At 42.8% G+C, this 18629-nt stretch overlaps 1 protein-coding gene and 2 long non-coding RNA genes across 6 annotated transcripts in view; 1 reads left to right on the forward strand and 2 right to left on the reverse strand.

Annotated features, from left to right (window-relative positions):
* The window catches only part of TMTC4 (transmembrane O-mannosyltransferase targeting cadherins 4), a 54560-nt gene extending 47350 nt beyond the window's left edge, over positions 1-7210 (reverse strand). For 2 of the 4 annotated variants that reach the window (XR_014009198.1, XM_081198366.1), the window contains exons 1-3: positions 7102-7210; positions 4395-4500; positions 3729-3796 (exon numbers count right to left, since the gene is read on the reverse strand). Coding sequence is in view for 3 of the 4 variants with exons in the window: in XM_081198366.1 (XP_081054492.1) it covers positions 3729-3752 (24 nt within the window). In the remaining variant the exon portion in view is untranslated. Of the gene's footprint in view, positions 1-3728; positions 3797-4394; positions 5251-7101 lie in introns of those variants that run through there. The other 2 variants (XM_081198368.1, XM_081198367.1) reach the window with 2 other exon arrangements.
* Positions 7211-10773: 3563 nt separating this feature from the next.
* Positions 10774-17942, forward strand: LOC308589506. Its single transcript, XR_014009333.1, has 3 exons — positions 10774-10876; positions 12716-12861; positions 17860-17942. It is a non-coding gene; the product is annotated as an uncharacterized lncRNA (long non-coding RNA).
* LOC308589482 lies at positions 10790-17955 on the reverse strand. Its single transcript, XR_014009309.1, has 3 exons — positions 17894-17955; positions 14719-14921; positions 10790-10921 (listed from the first exon to the last, which is right to left on the reverse strand). It is a non-coding gene; the product is annotated as an uncharacterized lncRNA (long non-coding RNA).
* Positions 17956-18629: the final 674 nt, after the last annotated feature.

Raw genomic sequence — 18629 nt, forward strand, 5'->3', positions numbered from 1 at the left:
ATTGGCGAGGCGAGGTTGACGTCTGCAAGGCGGAGCGCAGCGAGCACCGGGGTGGGGCGCAGGGGAGGCGAAGCGAAGGGGAGCGGAGCCTGAGCGTGGGAATTTTGCTTGCCCGAGGTCTGAACTGGAGGTGTGAAGGCGGCGGGTGGAGATGTCCACGCAGGCACTGAACATGGAACTGTCCGTCCCGCGCGCTGTACAAATCTATGGTGCGTTTTTGGAGTGCTGCGTACAGAGTTCTGGGCGCCTCGCGTCAAAATGGATATTGAAGAGTTGGGAAAGCGATCAAGGTGGATGGAACGACTCCCCGATGAAGAAAGGTTGCAGCATTTGGGTCTTTCTAGTTTGGGGGGGGGGAGGCGAGGAAGTTTATAAAATTATGCACTGCGTGGGGTAAGCAGCTTAAGAAAAGTGTTTCTTCCTCTCTCATTTGTTGTTTAGTCGTTTAGTCGTGTCCGACTCTTCGTGACCCCGTGGACCAGAGGACGCCAGGCACTCCTGTCTTCCACTGCCTCCCGCAGTTTGGTCAAACTCATGCTGGTAGCTTCGAGAACACTATCCAACCATCTCGTCCTTTGTCGCCCCCTTCTCCTTGTGCCCTCCATCTTTCCCAACATCAGGGTCTTTTCCAGGGAGTCTTCTCTTCTCATGAGGTGGCCAAAGTATTGGAGCCTCAGCTTCAGGATCTGTCCTTCCAGTGAGCACTCAGGGCTGATTTCCTTAAGAATGGAGAGGTTTGATCTTCTTGCAGTCCATGGGACTCTCAAGAGTCTCCTCCAGCACCATAATTCAAAAGCATCAATTCTTCGGCGATCAGCCTTCTTTATGGTCCAGCTCTCACTTCCATACATCACTACTGGGAAAACCATAGCACCACAGAAATCATGGGAAATCGGACGAAGCTGGATGTTGGAAGGTTTAGGACACATTTCATGTGCAGCACATAGTCAAAACTACGGGAACTTGCTCCCTCAGGAGGGGGTGATAGCAAGAAGCTTGGATGGCTTTAGAGGACGATAGGACAAAATCATGGAGGAGAGAGCTGACAGGGTCTACTGGACATGACGACTGTGCTCTGCCTCCACAGCTGGAGGCAGCAATGCCTCTGAACAGCAGATGCTGGAACCATAGGAGGGGAGAAAGTCTTCTTGTGCTCATGTTTTGTACCCTGGTTTAGGCCCAGGCATGCGGTTGACTACTGTGAGAACCTGATGCTGGACTAAGCAGGCCATTGACCTGATCCAGCAGACTGCTCTTAGGTTCTTACCTTCTTAGAAAATATTTCTGGGTTGCAGAAAGGCACAGTCTTTGCAATCCTATTTACAAGGGGCAGGGGCACATGTATTTAGTTAATAAAATTTATATAGCGCTTGATTGTAGAAGAAAACCTCACCGTGGTTTCCAAAAAGATAAAACAACAGAGTAATCGCTTAAAAACAAAACCTACAGCCATAATTTATGGCCCACATAAATCTTTTTCTGTGGCTTCCAGGATCAGTAGGATTTCTGGTAGTATTTCTATCTATTTTCTTCTGGCAAGGGGCCCTGTGAGCCCCCTGAGGGAGTGCTGGTGACTGTATGCCAAGCCTAAGTCATAATCAGAACTTATAAAGAGTCCTGTAGCACCCTGAAGGACAACCCATTTATTAGGGTATAAACTTTAGTGGACTATACCTCATTTTATCCAGTAACGTGAACTGTTACCCTAAGTCCGCAGATATATATATGGGGAAGGTGTGAGATGTAAAACCATGAGATGAGAAGGAAAGGAAATGCAAATATATATTCATACATCTAAAATCAGAATTCTCTTCTGACTTAACATGGCATGCCAATGCTGGGAAAGAGCTGCAGACACAGCGGCCTGCCATGAAAAAAAGGTGACGACTGTTCCTACTACCTCTAGGTAAAGGTAAAGGGACCCCTGACCGCAAGATCCAGTCACGGGCGACTCTGGGGTTGCGGCGCTCATCTCGCTTTACTGGTCGAGGGAGCCGGCATACAGCTTCCGGGTCATGTGGCCAGCATGACTAAGCCACTTCTGGTGAACCAGAGCTGCGCACGGAAACGTCGTTCACCTTCCCGCTGGAGCGGTACCTATTTATCTACTTTCGAACTGCTAGGTTGGCAGGAGCAGGGACCGAGCAATTGGAGCTCATCTCATCGTGGGGATTTGAATCGCCAACCTTCTGATCAGCAAGCCCTAGGCTCAGTGGTTTAGACCACAGCTATGGTTTAGACCACACTACCTCTATGTTACCACAATTTAGAAGCTGTGCATTCCCCATCACTTTAAATGTTGGGGAGAAAAGGAAGATTATTGCTATTGCTATTCTTTAACCCAGCTTTGAGACAAGAAAGTGGTTAAGAGTCATTCAAATCCATCTGACCTTAAAGATGGGCTGAGGCATGGAGAGCCCAAATCACTTTTTAAAAAAGTAATAATAATAATAATATGAAAGAGCTGTGGTTACTTTCTGTTATGCTTCACTGATTTTTTTTCCTCCAGAGAGCAGCAGTTTCTTATTTCCAGTTCCTAGTTCAATACAAGGGTGCAAACACAATCTGAATAACAGACAAGTGTTTGAAGAGCTCTGCACCACAAAATATGCTTTGGTCACCACCCCATATTGGAGGTCCATACCGCAAGGAGACTACAGCCTGAAGCTTTATTTGGCACAGAGTGCTCTCAAACATTTGCTTCCTTGGGTAACTCACCTGTGAGTTATTTATTTAGTATGCACACACATTATTTTCAGAGTATGGCATAACTGCTCAAAAGCAACATTGAATGGATTTACTTTTAACAAATAAATGAATGTAAAATTCAAGATCTATTCATTCATTCTGGCAAACTGGAAGAAGTCATTAAATTTTAGACGGTATGATCCTCTATTATTACATCCTAATCTGCATGGCGCTTTCCCTATGCTCTTTTAATCACAGGTCAAATATGTAAGAAAACACCCGCTTTTAAAAACCTAACCCAAACAGATTAAGGTAACTAGGGAACCAACCCAAAGCAGTAATGCTTTCTTCTTCTTCTAGAATACAATTATCTTCCTAACTTTGCAACATAGGGGTCAATAACTGTGTTCTGATTTCAGTTAAAATATCCTTTCAGTGGCCATTCATTTTGCATTGCAGTCTCCATACTGCTGTCATTAAGACCAATGATCCAGATATAGCAGGGTATTCACGACATATTAACCAGTAGCCTTCATAGCTGTGTTAAAAATGAAATACGGTAAAGTTACTACAGTGCGGTATAATATCTTTATTTGAAGTGGAACTATTGCTTTCCCTAACTCTTCTGCCATTAGCTCTCTGGTCTATAGAACAGCAACCCTGAGAAGTTTATGGGAAATAGAGATAATGGGTTTGTAGGCTGATATTCAACAAAGTTTTACTCTTAAGTAGCTGCCCAGAGTGGCTGGGGCAACCTAGTCAGATGGGTGGAGTGCAAATAATAAATTATTATTATTACTCAGAGTAGACTCATTGAAATAAATGTAGCCCCAATTTAGGCATATTCATTAACTGCAATGGGTCTACTCTGAGTAAAACCTAATTGAGTACCACTTGTAGTGTTTGGTTAATCTCTAGTCCTGCAAACTAAACAGTCTGAACTCTTCCCTTCCCCACAGCTCTTTCCAGAAAGAAAATTTATTCATGTATAACAATGGATCATTGTTGTAAATCACATATTTAAGCATAAATTAACTTACCTGAACTTGAGTAGTTGTAACCATCTATGGTTGCCGTCAAAAAACCCTTTCTTCTGTGGGATTGTATTCTATCAGACAAAATGGGGGGGGGGGAGACACTGATCAGAAGATTTAGTGAAATATGGAACACTGGAATCATTTTTCAAAAATGTAGGTTTTCTTCCGAACTTCCATTCAACAATAAATAAGATATTTATCAAAGATAAGAACTGGGGAATGGATTCAACTTGCATTAGATACAGCTACAAGTCTCCTACTGTCTTCAGTGGGGGATGGAGAAAAGTCCCAAGATGCCTAGTGTATAAAATATATTCCACCACATTCTACATCTCTCAAACATTATTTTGGAAATGTTTCATATGAAGACTAAAAGCACATTTAAGGGTAATAAAACTGCCATAATATGTTACTTTTATTCCATTAGTCTCTCTGAAGATGTGGTTTTAAGACTACTATGTTTTAATACATTAGATAGATGGAAATGTGAGCTCAGAGGAGCAGAGCAAATGATATTCCACCAAGTGTTTAGTGCATATGGAGCAAGAGATAGCAAGTTGACCCCCTGCTCAGGAGGCCATGGCTGTTGGGTGGATAGTCTGTATATTTTATGAAGGGCAGGGAAAGCAGTCCAGAAGCAAGTAGAAGATACTACTACAAGAAACTTACCCTTACTTGGTCCTATAGGCAGACCATGGCTTTTGAGGCCTAAGATCCATGTGGCTCCTCCACACCTGGGATTAGGGACCAGGCCTTGCAACAATTCTGCCATTTTCTTGAAAAAGGGAGACAACTGTGTGACTTAAGAGAAGCAAGAGGAAAACAGGGCCCATATAAAAGGATTCTGTTTAGTGATGACAATTACCTGAGGAAACTGTCATCCGTGGCCTCCACACACATTTATTTGTTTGCTTGTTCCTTATTTACTGAATAATTAGGCTCCGTAGTTATCGCTGTCTGGGCATTGCACAAAGAAGAAGAGTCCAAACCACAGCCAACAACCAATATGGAAACTGCATTAGACTGAAGGAGGTGAGAACAGGTGACCCCACCTAGGCCCGAAGTCCCCCCCCCCCCAGGCCTCAAAACTGTCCAAAATTCCTTTTCTCTCTTCTAAAAATCCACAGCTAAAGTTTTCCTCTGTTTTCTCACAAGATGCATAGGCAAACCGTTACTTTTATCAGTACGAGAAGGCTTCAAAAAGCTAATGAATAGACTCTGTCAGAGCAAGCCTGAGAACTGACTCTTATCTCACTCTAGTTGCAACATCTTGAACACGCTGAACGCAAGGCTCCTCGCTCATCCGCCTTTCCTGGGAAGGGCGCCAAAAGTCCACAAGAATCCCAAGACAGGAGCTTTCTGTTCATGCTCAGGAAACTCATCGTGGGGCAGGACTCTTGAGGAGGAGGAGAAAGGGGAGGGAACTGGAGGGGAATATATGCTCTGTGCAAATGGCTGTGAACTCGTGCTTGTTTTGTGAATCTATCACACTTGCTCCTTCTACCAGCCGGATGGTAGAATAAAGCTTTTTCTCTGAAACTCTTCCTTGAGTGTCTGTTGACTCCCATTTCCCTCTCCCGGGCGCAAAGCTCTTCTCACCTGAGGCTAAAAAGGCTACAAGACCACTGCAAAAGGGTACTAAAAAATAAATAAATTTCAAATCACAATGCCAACCATTAAATAAAAAGAAAGTAGAAAGACATCGGGTGCTATGCAACTAAAGCTTTGTACACACTACATCTTTAAAGCCCATCCAAAGTGCATTTGTTCCCTCAAATAATCCTTCTTCATTGCCTGTAGGGGGCAGTTATATTTGTTTCCTTCAGACTGTCCTTCCTACTGTCTCGCCACCAATTTATCTTGACTAGACGTCTCAGCACCACACACATGGCCTTGTGCTCAGTTTCCCCTTGGAGTAATTTCTCTCAGCAACTTCAGAGGCCTCTGTAAACACCACACACACACACAAAAGATTCACTGCCACAGGGAGGAATATCCAGGAACTGGGCAGCAGCAAATATTACTTTTCTTCACAAAGATCAGCTCTACTCCCATCTCTCTTGTCAGAATCAATTGTCATCCCCAAAGGCACTAAAATAAATTTGGTGCTTGTACAGGCATTCGCCGGAGGGGAGGAAGGAACACAGTGCTGTTTCCCTTTCCACTTCAGGAGTGTTATCCCTGAACCTGCATTGGCAGATGTGTAGGGGAAGGCAAGGGTGGGGGGGGGAGCAGCCCCCATACATACATACATACATGCTAGCTTGCTGTTCTCCACACCTAGTATTTTTTAAAGTGTCTTTCAGAAATCTAACATGTGGAACAAAGCTTTTCCCTGAAATGCATTCTTGCGTATTGTGTGCACATCCGTGTGTTTTTTCTCTTTTTCCTGTCACTGTAACCTGACAATAGTAGCATGGACAAATACATGAGGGAAGGGCAACAAAGCTTTGCTGTAGCAAGAGTAGCCTTCGCAGCAAGCGAAAAATGTGTTCGCTTTAACCGAAACAACATCTCCAGGCAGGTGCTAGCATGTATGTGTCGATTGTCTCAAGTTACAGGCAGGGCTGAGAATTCTTTGTTATTGGCCCTATTTTTATTTATATATTGCGTTTCTATCCCGGCTTTTTCTCCAAGGACCTCAAGGTGGCATACATGGTTCTCCCCTTTCTCATTTAATCCCCACAACAACTCTGTGAGGTGGATTAGGTGGAGAGGCAGTGACTGGCCCAAGGTCACACAGCGAGCTTCATGGCTGAGTGGTGGTTCGAACCCTTGTCCTCCAGGTCCTAGTCCAACCCTTTAACCAACTGGTTCTCACTAGTATTCACACATGTTTACATACACTGTGCACAAGTAGATGACTCCTATGAGCAAGCAATGCTGAGCTGGTGAGATCTGCACTGGTAGCTACTGGTCTACTTCAAAAGCATGGGGACATAAAATTGTTTTTACTTGTTGGCAAGTTCCACTGCCCAGACTTCCTGGGGAAGGGAACTCCAGAATCAGGAGAAAAAGCCTTTCACATGGGCCAAATCCTCAGAAGGGACAGCAAGAAGAGTCCCCACCTCCTCTGGGTTAACCACACAATCGGGGGCAAATTATATTTGACAAGGTGTGTTGCAGAGGCGCCATCTTCTCTGAATGTTGAGGGGCCCTGGATCCCTCAGAAAAAAATATTGGGGTCTGGTGCGAAAGTGCCTTGGCCCATAGGAGCTGGTGTGTATGGTATGTTGATAAATACCTGAGTCCCAGGCTGTGAAGGGGTTTAGATACCAATACTAAAAACTTAAAGTGGGGCCAGTAGCTTATAGGCAGCCAAGACTAGGGTGGCATCACCCCCTTTTGTATGTATATCCATGTATAGCCGTCTCACCTGTAAGCGCAGAAATCCTCAGTTGTAGACACAGTCTGCAGGAGGCAAGAAAGCACACAAAGAGATGCCGCCTTTTCCTTACTTGAGAAGAAGAGAATGGCAGTAATTAGATGATACAAATCCTACACCGCTAAGTCTACTCCTGTAAAAATATACATTGTGCTGTGTCAGGGGGAGAGACGCATTAATTAAAGCCTGCGAGTGAAACCACCATGACTACCTGAAGAATTTTCAAGTCTGTCCGCATAATGTATTTTCGTCCTCAATTTCTTTTCCTGGCTCTTGATTTCCTGTGGTATGCCATAATATGCTTTTGTTGTTTCTGCACCAACAATGCAACACAGCAACATTTCTGGAATTGAATATATAGTGTATTTTTGTCCAAGATTGCAAACCTTCTGATTCCTCATTGTTCTGCTTCACTGATATATTCTTCAGTAATGATAGAACAGAAACATCCCTCAGTTTTCCCCATTTCACTGAGAAAAACAGGTGTTCTGTTTTCTAAGAAGTGAGCTAGGAACACATTAGGGAACGAGGCAAATAAGTGAGCTTCCATGGGATTTGGACACAGGCCCTTGCAAAGAACTTTGGCGTTAATTTCAAAATAATGAATTTCTATGCACACAGAACATACCTTTTTGCATTCCAATGTCACACAATACCCAACACACAGTATGGTATTCGCATCCCCCACCCAGTTACTAATATTTCCCGGGCCACCCCAATACCTTTTTCTGTCTGAGGCAAAGGACAAAGGCACACACACTCAATTCAACGTAGAGAACTTGATTGGGCTGTCAGTTGAATCTTATTACAACACCAAAAACAAGATAGCAACCTCTGATGCACCTGAGGGAAGAAGACTGGTTTACTGGGTGCATGAGATGCACATACAGTCCTGATGTGGCACACACAGTTCTGTTTCCCAGCAGATGGGAATGGCCAAGGGGCTCAGGCGGAATCGCCTCACTTTGCCTAATGGTAGGGCCGTCCCTGTCTACTTCCGGCTCTTCCAGTTTTGTCTTTTTACTATGCACCCCTATTCTCTGCTCAAGTGCTTACTGTAAAGACCGCTTAAGTCACTGCAAATCCTTTGTTTGCATTTAGTAGGCTCTGTGTTGTTTTTCTGTACAAGGAGTCAAACCCAGGAAGAAAATATTTTGCTAATTTACCATTATGTTTTAAACAATCTCTCTCCCTCTCTTTTTTCCTGTGGGGAGCAGATAAAAGGCTACTTCCGTGAGTAATAAAAACAACTTCAAAATATCTCATAAGCCAGGTTGCTGTTTGCAGCTGCAGCCTGCATTGATACATTATGCATGATTTGCGACGCTCGGAGGCAGAGAGGAGGGGAGAAAACCACCCTCTGCAGGGTCTTCCATCAGTGAATTCCAGTGCTAGGCGAAGTTCCATCATTTCCTATAATTATGGTAACACAGAGCTGTTTACATATTCAAAATGTGTGTTGTTAATAACGGCACAATGTTCTCGTAATATACACAATTCAAAATTAATTTTAATGCAGCAAGAGAGATTGTTTCCTCCCACATCTGTTGACAAATAGGTTGCGTGTTATTAAGCAGTAAAGTCACAAGGCATAAATTGCAGACTGTTCGGCGGCCACATTTCTCTAAATAATTTTACAACCTTCTCTTCCCTTTCCATAGGTGATATGAACACTGCGTTTTACTCAGCCTACATGCACTTTTTATGTGCAATATGTTTTCACTCCAATAGGCAGCTCAGATTTTCATATCAGGCTTGCGGAAATGATGCAAGGATGTTGGGGTTATAATGTGACATGTCCACCATTCTGACCTTTCCCTTTCCCCATTGCATGGTGTGGATCTGACCTTAGTTGCAAGTTCTGTTGAAGTGACTGGGCTTTGCATCCAAATAAATGTGTTTTGGTCCAACCTACCAATATGCAATGGTAGCTTTCTTCGCATTATAAAAGAGCAGATGTGGTGGAGGGATTCCAACTGGGACCATAGATGGAGAAAGGGAAGAAGCTTCCTCCCTTGCATGAGACAATCTTGACCCAGCTTGCCCCCAACACACTATTTTGTTAAAGAAAAATCAACCACGCAAGGGCAAAGTAACAAACATCATGTCTAGTTTGGGCCTTTGTTGGCAAATCGTGGATGGCCACATGGTGCTCATCAGAGGCTGGTGGCAAATCTCTGGCCCATGGGCTGATTGTGGCCCCCTAGGAGAGCCAGTGTGGTGTATTAGTTAAGAGCAGTGGACTCGTAATCTGGGGAACCGGGTTTGTGTCTCCGCTCCTCCACATGCAGCTGCTGGGTGACCTTGGGATAGTCACACTTCTTTGAAGTCTCTCAGCCCCACTCACCTCACAGAGTATTTGTTGTGGGGGAGGAAGGGAAAGGAGAATGTTAGCCGCTTTGAGACTCCTTCGGGTAGTGATAAAGCGGGATATCAAATCCAAACTCCTCCTCTTCTTCTACCCGGCCCTCAGGGCTGTCCTGAGACCACAGGTTCTCTCTGGCCCAGCTCTATGCAACACAACCTTGAATTGTGATTCAGAGGGTTGCACATGTGTGCGTGTGTCCATGGAAACTTTGGGCTTTTGTGTGGCTTGAATGCAACCTGTTGTACAAAGCTAAAAGTCACTTCCATTGCTCCTTTCAGCTTTTGTCTCTGATTCAGCACCCCATAAAGGCAAATGAGATGATGCCCTCAACCAGCTCCCACTTGCCTGCCTTCTAAATGGCAACCGATCCAGTGGGTGCCCCCAGCTGTCAAATTTCTCCTCCTTAAACTCAGCTTTGCTCTTGTAGAACACAGCAGGGAGGAAGATAGGGGCAAAACTAGAATGAATGGCCTCCCCCTGTCATTGGCTCTGGCTCCACCAGCCATTGGACCTCCTGCTTTCTGCCCTTCCAGTCCCAATGTGCAGGCGCCACCACAGCCCTGATTCCACCTGTAACTGGCATGTGGCTCCTTGAAGGTTTCCCATGAGGGAATGTGGCCCTTAGGTGAAAAAAACAAACCTCTCTACATTGTGTCTATGGTAGGTTTATATTTCTGATTGCCAGTAGACTAGTGGCTTTTATGAAATACTGAACTGCATTGGGATTCTTCTTCCCCTCTTATTTCTGCAGCTCTCTCAATTTGTTTCTGTCCTTTCTTTGCTGTACAGTGGTACCTCGGGTTACATACACTTCAGGTTACATACGCTTCAGGTTACAGACTCCGCTAACCCAGAAATAGTACCTCAGGTTAAGAACTTTGCTTCAGGATGAGAACAGAAATCGTGCTCCGGCGGCGCGGCGGCAGCAGGAAGCCCCATTAGCTAAAGTGTGCTTCAGGTTAAGAACAGTTTCAGGTTAAGAACGGACCTCCTGAATGAATTAAGTACTTAACCCAAGGTACCACTGTATTGTGAATTGCAGTCCTAGAAATGTGTTCTATCTCCTTTTCCATTGTTTCTCCCTTTCCTCTGCTAAATTACCCATCAAAAAGAGCTTAATATCGCTTTTACAACTCATGTCACATACTTCGCTGGGCTCATATGTCCTGTAACTGTTTTGCAGTCTTGGAAGCTTTCCAGAAAAATGGACGGAGGTTTGGAGGAGGTCAGGCCAACACAATTTTTCATTTTACTTTTGCTACATTGACTAGATTTGCTGTGCCCTTTACCTTCTCCTGCTCGGCCTCATGTCTGGACCTCAAGCTGTTGTAGAGAGCTGAACTTTTCCAGAAGGTGAAGACAAGAGCGATCTGATGCTGTTATCACATTGAGGCCCAGGTATGCGCTGTCTCTGGCCTTGCACAGCAGATGCTTGTGATGAGACTGCCAAAAGGATACAATAATACATATGTTGTGTGCATGTGCCACCGGGCATCAGAGAATGAAAGAAAACCAATAGGTTGTCCGCTTCCTCACTTAACAAAGTGACATACAGCGAAGTGAAATATGGGAATGTGCGTCCCAGACCCATACAGGGAATGCAGATATGAAAGTGTCCTCTGAGATATATCACTATGACAGACTTGGCTGAGACGCACGTAAACGCCTCCACAACAAAAACGTTCTTAAGAAGCAACACCGTGCACTTTATTCAAAACACAAGTAGCCATTCTTCTTGTCATGTACCATTCAATAGTGAATGGTTGTGACATCCTGAGTCATTACATATCCTCCAACATTTCTCCAATGAAAATACGGATGCCCTATTTAATAATACAGTAGCAGTAGTAGTAGTAGTAGTAGTAGTAGTAGTAATAATAATAATAATAATAATAATAATAATAATAATAATATACTGTTTATACCCTACCCATCTGAATAGGTTGCCCCAGTCACTCTGGGTGGCTTCCAACATATATAAAAACATAATAAAACGCTAAACAAAAACCTTCCCTATGGCCTTCAGATGGTTTGGGGGTCTTTACCCTCCAGCAGTTCTCCAATGAAAATAGGGACATCCTGGTGGTTTCCAAAAGAGCTCAGGCAGAGGGGCTAGTAAGTACGAGTTCTGCTACTCGGTGTCTCCAAGCAGCGGCTATCACTCCTGGTCTTGTTCCCCTCCAGTAGACACCTGGCAAATCTATACCCGGCTGAAACCAGAAATGACTGTGGAAACATACTTTTGGACATGGAGCAAATGTCTCGGGAAAACAATGCCGCCACACACAAAGCCCCTCTCTAAACGGCTGCCGGTTGGTTGGAAGAAGCACTCAGGCCAGATGCTTTGCAGAGCAGCAAGGGACACCCTGCTATGAGTCTTGGCTGCACTCACCAAAAGTTGATCTAAATTTAAAATGGCTTAAAATGGTCTAATCTTTGTGTGCTGCTGTAATGAGCAACCATTTCATTGGCAGAGACAACGGGGAGAGGAAAATTGCTTTAGTTTTCCTCCATTACGTTTTTAGTACCGCAAACGCTTTGTGTTCACCTTTTGATGTGCAATGTAGCAAGAGGGATCGTTTCCTCCCCATTATCCTACGCACTGAGGGCTGGCAGCAACACCTATGCATCCCGTTGCAACTATCACTCGGATTGCTTCCTTGTGATCAAATTCGGGCATTAAAACCACTTGCTTTGGAAGTGCCTGCTAGATAAATGCCTTCCACTGGGTTAGTTGGCAGTACTTAGGATTTATTTTCTCTCAGTCGTTATTGATTTCCTGCCAGTATAATCATATTCATCTTCTAATGTGCTGGAAACAGGACCAGACCACAAAAGCCTTTGTAGAAAAGAAGCATTGATTCTCATGACACACAGATGCCATCTTTTACTGGGTAGAGTGGGTCAGATTCTGGCGACTGATTTCCATAAGGCAAACTCACACCATCAACTTGATGAGAAACCTCAATGAGTTGCCATTTCCTAATGGGAACTCACATTGAGACTGTGGTTGATCATCAGGATTCTGTGTATTGCAAGTGAAAAACTTCGATTCTGCACTGAATTATGCAAGATCATAAATTATGCAAATCAAACCTACTTTGCTTAAATTATTCTACTTCAGATGGGGGCAGGAGAAGGAACTAGGACACAGAAACCACACCCCTTATGTGCTAGAACCCACGTGCCCCTTTGCCTTGTGGCATTGCATTCTGACTCTCGTATTTATCCTGGCAGCCTTAAGGACTAGAAACCTGCTGATTATATTCAAACAGAAGAAACTCTGCTGAGAACCTAGCTGCCTTTGGCTGTTCATTTTCATCACCTCTCACCTAGCAGCAGCTATTCCATCCAGGGCTGAACTTATCATTTGGCAGAGTGAGGTGAGTTCTTCATATTTCCGCATCAGCTTGTATTTTATTTTCTTTAAAAAGTCCTCATGAAAATTCACCATAATTTTAGCATGAATTTCTCCTGATATACACATTTCTGTATGCAAATTTACCTATTATACACATTTTTGCAAAGCAATTTCACTCAGTAGAACACAATATATATGCATATATTGTGGATATATGCATTTTAATGCATGCTTTCCCCATGCATATGCATGTTTGCAAATATCGTTTGGCTGGCAAAATGAATTTCTAAATTTGGAGAGGTTTGAAATTTTGAAGAATGGCTGTGTTTTCTTTTCGAAAAGTGAAAGTTGGGTAAGTCCGCCTTTAAACTGAATCAAATTTCTTCCTCACCCTTAGATTTACATACACATACATATGCCCCATTCTCCTCATTAGGAAGCTTTTAAAAATATTTAATAAAAATCTTTTTAAAAAAATAATCTCAATTTTCAGCAATTTTAAAGGCTACACATTAAACAGCAACAAACAATAAATAAACATACACCACTTCATTCCAGAACTCAAAAGACGAGGTTCACTAATACAGGCAAAGATGCGAACCTTACCATTCTATTAATGAGATTAATTTAAACAGAGGATCCACTAAGGAAATTTAGCATGTGGGAGGGTTGTTGGGGTAGGTTTTTGGTTGTTATTTCTTTGGTTACCCAACTGATGTCTTGGCAGGGCTTTGTGGGTCAAAATAAGGCTGTATCAGAGACCTACCAATTATGCTCCTGACACTGTAGCCTAGTATCTTCACTAATCTATTCTCATATAGAAAGGATGTAATTATTTCAGGCAGCAAAGGATAAACAATATTTGGGGGCATGACACATATTGAGGCCAGTAGGGCACTTCGCACATTGTTTTCAGACCAGTAAGCAAGTCAAAACAGAGACATCATGTTAGCATGATCCCCCAACCCCACCCTGGGAAATTAAATAGGCATGAAGTAGTCAAGTACTATACAACCTTCTTCCAATAATCATAAGGAAAGAAACAGAGGGAGGGTAGTAAACGGAGGCCAGTTTGATCTTCCTGTCTACCTCTTTGACAATATTCCATTTAGTTAATGCTGGGTGCACGCAAATACACTGTCCAGACAGATTCTATTTTTTGCTGTTTTTTTATTTTGTGCATGGGGGGTGGGTGAACTTTTGTGCATTCTGCATGTTCTGCTGCCATTTTAAAATTGTTCTCCTTTTATTAGCATTTTGTGGTCCATTAAAATCGGGTTTGCTGAAATACAGGATGTTGGGTGTCGCACAGAATTGTGCCCTGCAAATGTGTACCAAGTTGCATCACAATATTTCCAAGAATTACAGCAATTATACAGCGTTATCAGGAAACTTGCAAACAGGATGTGAAAGCAATAATATTTACTTTGTATTATGTATTGACTTTGCTCAGTCAATAAATATTAATAGATTTGGACCCAGTTTTCATGGACTCCGTGTGTGGCTTTTGTCCAGCCGTTCTCATGTGAATTCATGTGATCTCTTGCCACCCCCCAAAAAGTAACCTGTTATACTAGTGCTACATGTATGCAGCCTTATGCACAAGGAGATTGGTATCTGAGAAAGATAATTCTAAGTTTTTATGCCCTGCCTTTTTCAGGTTAAGGGGACCTACAGAGAGTGCTGTGCCCATGCAGCCTCCGAATCAGCATTTCCAACCCCTTGTTGTGTGTTGTGATACTAGTGTATAATCTCTTGGGGCTGGTTTTGGGGCTGCAGTGACCTGATGATGGCCTCACTTGCTAAATCTTTGGAGCTGGATACGTCAGCTGCCTGACTTGGATATGCTTCCAGTCTATTTGATTGTACAGCAACTTACCTGGCAAACTGAAGACTAGAGTCTGAGCTTGGCTGTCTTGAACGTTTCATCTTTCCTCTCCTTTTGGCCTCTATCCATTTGGGCTACAAGTTAGCAGCAGAAAAGGATGACCTTAATAGCTTGTGAGATGGTAAATCCCGGAGTCCTCTACAATATTTTCAACGCATCAGCTCCTGCTGATCTAGAACTGGTCTCCTGAGATTCTGGAAGAAATGCAATGCAACTTAATTCAAGGGATGCAGAACTCATTGTGCTATAGAGATCCCCGTTTGCCACAAACAAATAATTGTAGTTTGCTTCCTTAGTAATTTGATTGCAACGCTGAAGAGTTTGTCTCAGCCTCAGACACCTGTTTGAGTCTTTTAATCTTTTTGTCTCCTTTAATATCAATGCAGTATTGCTAGGGAAGAATGATTAACAGGCGGCAATGCATACCATCTTGATCTTCTATGGCTCATATTTATCTGGTGATCTACATAAAGAGGTTGTTAGTGCTGCTCAAGTTATTAAATTTTCACAGAACAAAGCGTACGGCTCCTTTCACAGTTCTTGGCATTTCTTAAAATATGTGAGATGCGTATGATTGATTTTCCCATTAGAACACATCACAGAACTCAAGCGCCGAAACAACTTCTCTGCACCATTTTACTAAAAAAAGTGAAGCACGGTTTCTATGCAGATTATTTCTTTCTGCCCAGGAGAGGCATATTTTCTGTGCCTTTTGTTTATGCCGCTCTGATCCATGTTTTTCTGGATGTGTCGTACAAGAACAGATGGTGGATTAAGGTCTGAGGTAGAGATAAAAAGAAAACTCACAGAGAATCATTAAAATCTGGAATCAGGGTGGTAGTGAGTTTTGGTGGCATCAAAGGAAATGACTTAAGCAGCCTGGCCTGCCCTACATCATAATGTGGATGTAGTGTTTTAGCAAGACATTGAATAAAGGCAGGGCCAGTCCTACTATGAGAGAGACTGAAGTAGCTGTTTCAGGTGGCAAGCATGGGGGCACTGTTCAAAAAACAAAAACAAATTGGCTGCTGTTTATTTATTTATTTTTATTGTAGGAGCACGAGGTCTCATTCATCTGAATTTTTTAAAATTCATGGCAAAAATTTTTTTTGGGGGGGGCTGAGGAGGGAGGAGCATACTGAACCAATCATCAACATCCCCTTATCTAGCAAATAAAAGACAAAGTAATATCCTCCAACAAAATCCAGTTTTAGTAATGAAACTTCAATGATTTCGGAGTCAGAAGACCTGCAAGCAACTCAGGCCTTACAACACCCTGTACTAATTTGATGTATGAGGAAACAAGCTGCATAGACAGCGCTGCAGTTTTGTGACTTGCAAGTGTGCCACGGGACACCTCCTTGAGTAGGGAGAGCAACAAAGGAGGAACCTTCATTCAGATGGATGAAATTGCATCCATCTGAATTGCATTCAGATGGATGCAATTCCACTTCATTGCAGTGGAAGGATGAGTATGTCCCGTTCCAAATATGTTCTTGCTGGCAGAGCAAAAATTTGGATAGAAAGGGAGGGAGGGAGGGGAGCCCACTGTAAGCAGTTCATGGCAGCACTTTCCCTTCCCATCCTGCTCCTCCCAAGGTGACCCATTCAGGCTCTGATGTGGATTCCTGCCAGGGCTGACTTCCACATCTTGGCTCAGTCACTGTGCCTCTTGTGCCCTCTAGTGGCTTAGACTGTCATCACAGCATGACGAAAGACCAGTGCATATATTGTATAGCAAGAAATATGTCTTTTTAAAATCCAGGTTCTACCCACACCAGCCAGTATCTAAATCCCCTGAATGTGAGGCAGATGCATCTCTCAGGGTGAAGAGTTTGTAGCCTTCCACATGTTGCTGGAATCTAATTCCCATCAGTCCCAGTCAGAATGGCAAATGGCCAGGCATAGTGGGAACTATAGTTTAGCAACATCTTGAGAGCTGCAGTTTCCTCACTCCTCATCTATATGCATATGAATGATCTCTAAGGCACTATCATTTTGCATGGGTCATGTGGTGAGGCTACTTTGGAACACCAGTGGACTGCTTGTCCTTTACCTGCCCACCCCAATAACCACCTATTATATAAATCTGTAGCTATTTTATAAATCTGCATAAGTATACATTATCTCTAAGTCATTTATGGGATTAAAGGTTCTACTGCATTTTCCTTAAGTTTAAGAAAAGGAAATGGTCGATTTACTTATACAACCTGCTTCATCCGTCTATTGTGGATGGACCTTGTTTTAAGAATGTCACCGTTTTCATCTCTGTATTGTTGGAAGGTATGCATTTTAATAAGAATCATATGAATATTTTAATCTAATAATATCCCTTGGGGGCAGGGACCTGTTCTTTTGTACTATATAAAGCACCGTAGCTATAGAGGGCAGCTGTTAATTAATATATTTTAACATGACTAAAGAAATAATTAGAAGCAGTGCAACCTCACTGAAATAAGTGCTTTTATGTGCATGATACCATGATATCATTGTAGCAATTTGGAGAGGAGTAGCTGTGCAGAATATACAACAAAAAGTCTTGTGGCACTCATATTATTCCGTGAACTTTTTTTTTATGTCCTGGGGAATTATTCAGACCATTGAATTATAATGCATATTTCTCAGAAAGGAATGTAAGCTTTTTTTATATGCAACAACAGCAGCAAGAATATTATTGGCCCAAAAATGGAAGCAAGAAGAATTACTGACGATCAAAGAATGGAGGATGAAGTTAATGGACTATGCAGAATTAGATAAATTAACAGGAAGGATTCGAAACCGGTGGGACCAGAAATTCACGGAAGACTGGAGTAAATTTACGGACTATTTGAAAAGTATTTGTGAAGAGCAGACGACGTTTGTAGGTTTGCAAGAAGTTTTGTGAGGAGTATTATTGGAATTATTACAAAAATGGATAAAGGGGAGGTTGATTTGTTAAGAGATTTAAAGGTAACATAAAACTGAGAAATGCAGAAGAAGTGATTACAACGGTGAATTTTCAGAGGTGCTGATGGAAGTCTAAAAAGATTGTATAAGTGATAAAGTTGTGTGGTACATTTTATAATTTATATGTTAAAATCAGCAATAATTATATTAAAAAAAGAATTATAATGCATATTTCTCATTTTGCAGTGTTACCAGGAGAAAGAGAATAAGCAAAACTCACCCCTGTTTTGCCATGGACCCAAGCTCATGATGCTGACCTCTGGTAGACCTCTGATGCTGCACACCTGGTAGAAAGATGCAGTGTAAACTTCCCACATCTTGATTCTGTTTTGCATGCACCAACTCCTGCCCCTCACTCATCTCACTATAGGATGCAAAACTGTGCATCTTGGGCACTCCTAGCAAGCATAAAATAGATGGCACTTCACTGTCTCTGCTTTTTCTAGGAGCTTGTCACAAACAATCATTCAGCCCCAATAAGTTAAATATCCTTTTCCGTTATGTATAGAAGAGGTTTCTCGGCTTGAGCCCTTGAGGAGCACTGAAGTGTAATATGAAAACCATGTTTTTGATAGTCTTGTTTTGTGTTAGCATTTGGCATGGTGACTCCAAAGACAAGCCTTTGAAATGTAGATGTGATTTGTGTAACTGTACCCAGGAGAGTGCTGTGCTCTTTGCTCCAGGCTCTCTGCCACAAAAACATGAATGACTCCACTGTCCTATACTCTGGGCAAGAGTATGATCATCTGTAAATTTCTTGACAATGGTGGAATGAACAGCCAGCTGCAGTGCAGCTGCGGTTCTCTCACTACTGACTACTTGCCCCAAACTTGGATCTTGGCATCCAGGAATTGTCCTTTTATAACTATTCCACTGCCCCTCCTTGACATCAACAGATTGGTGATTATGTGTCAGGAGCTGGTCTGGATTGGAAGCTTGGGGAATGCAATCGCAGG

The sequence above is a fragment of the Podarcis bocagei genome, assembly GCF_964188305.1.
Source record: "Podarcis bocagei genome assembly, chromosome: 6".
NCBI classification, from domain to species: domain Eukaryota; kingdom Metazoa; phylum Chordata; class Lepidosauria; order Squamata; family Lacertidae; genus Podarcis; species Podarcis bocagei.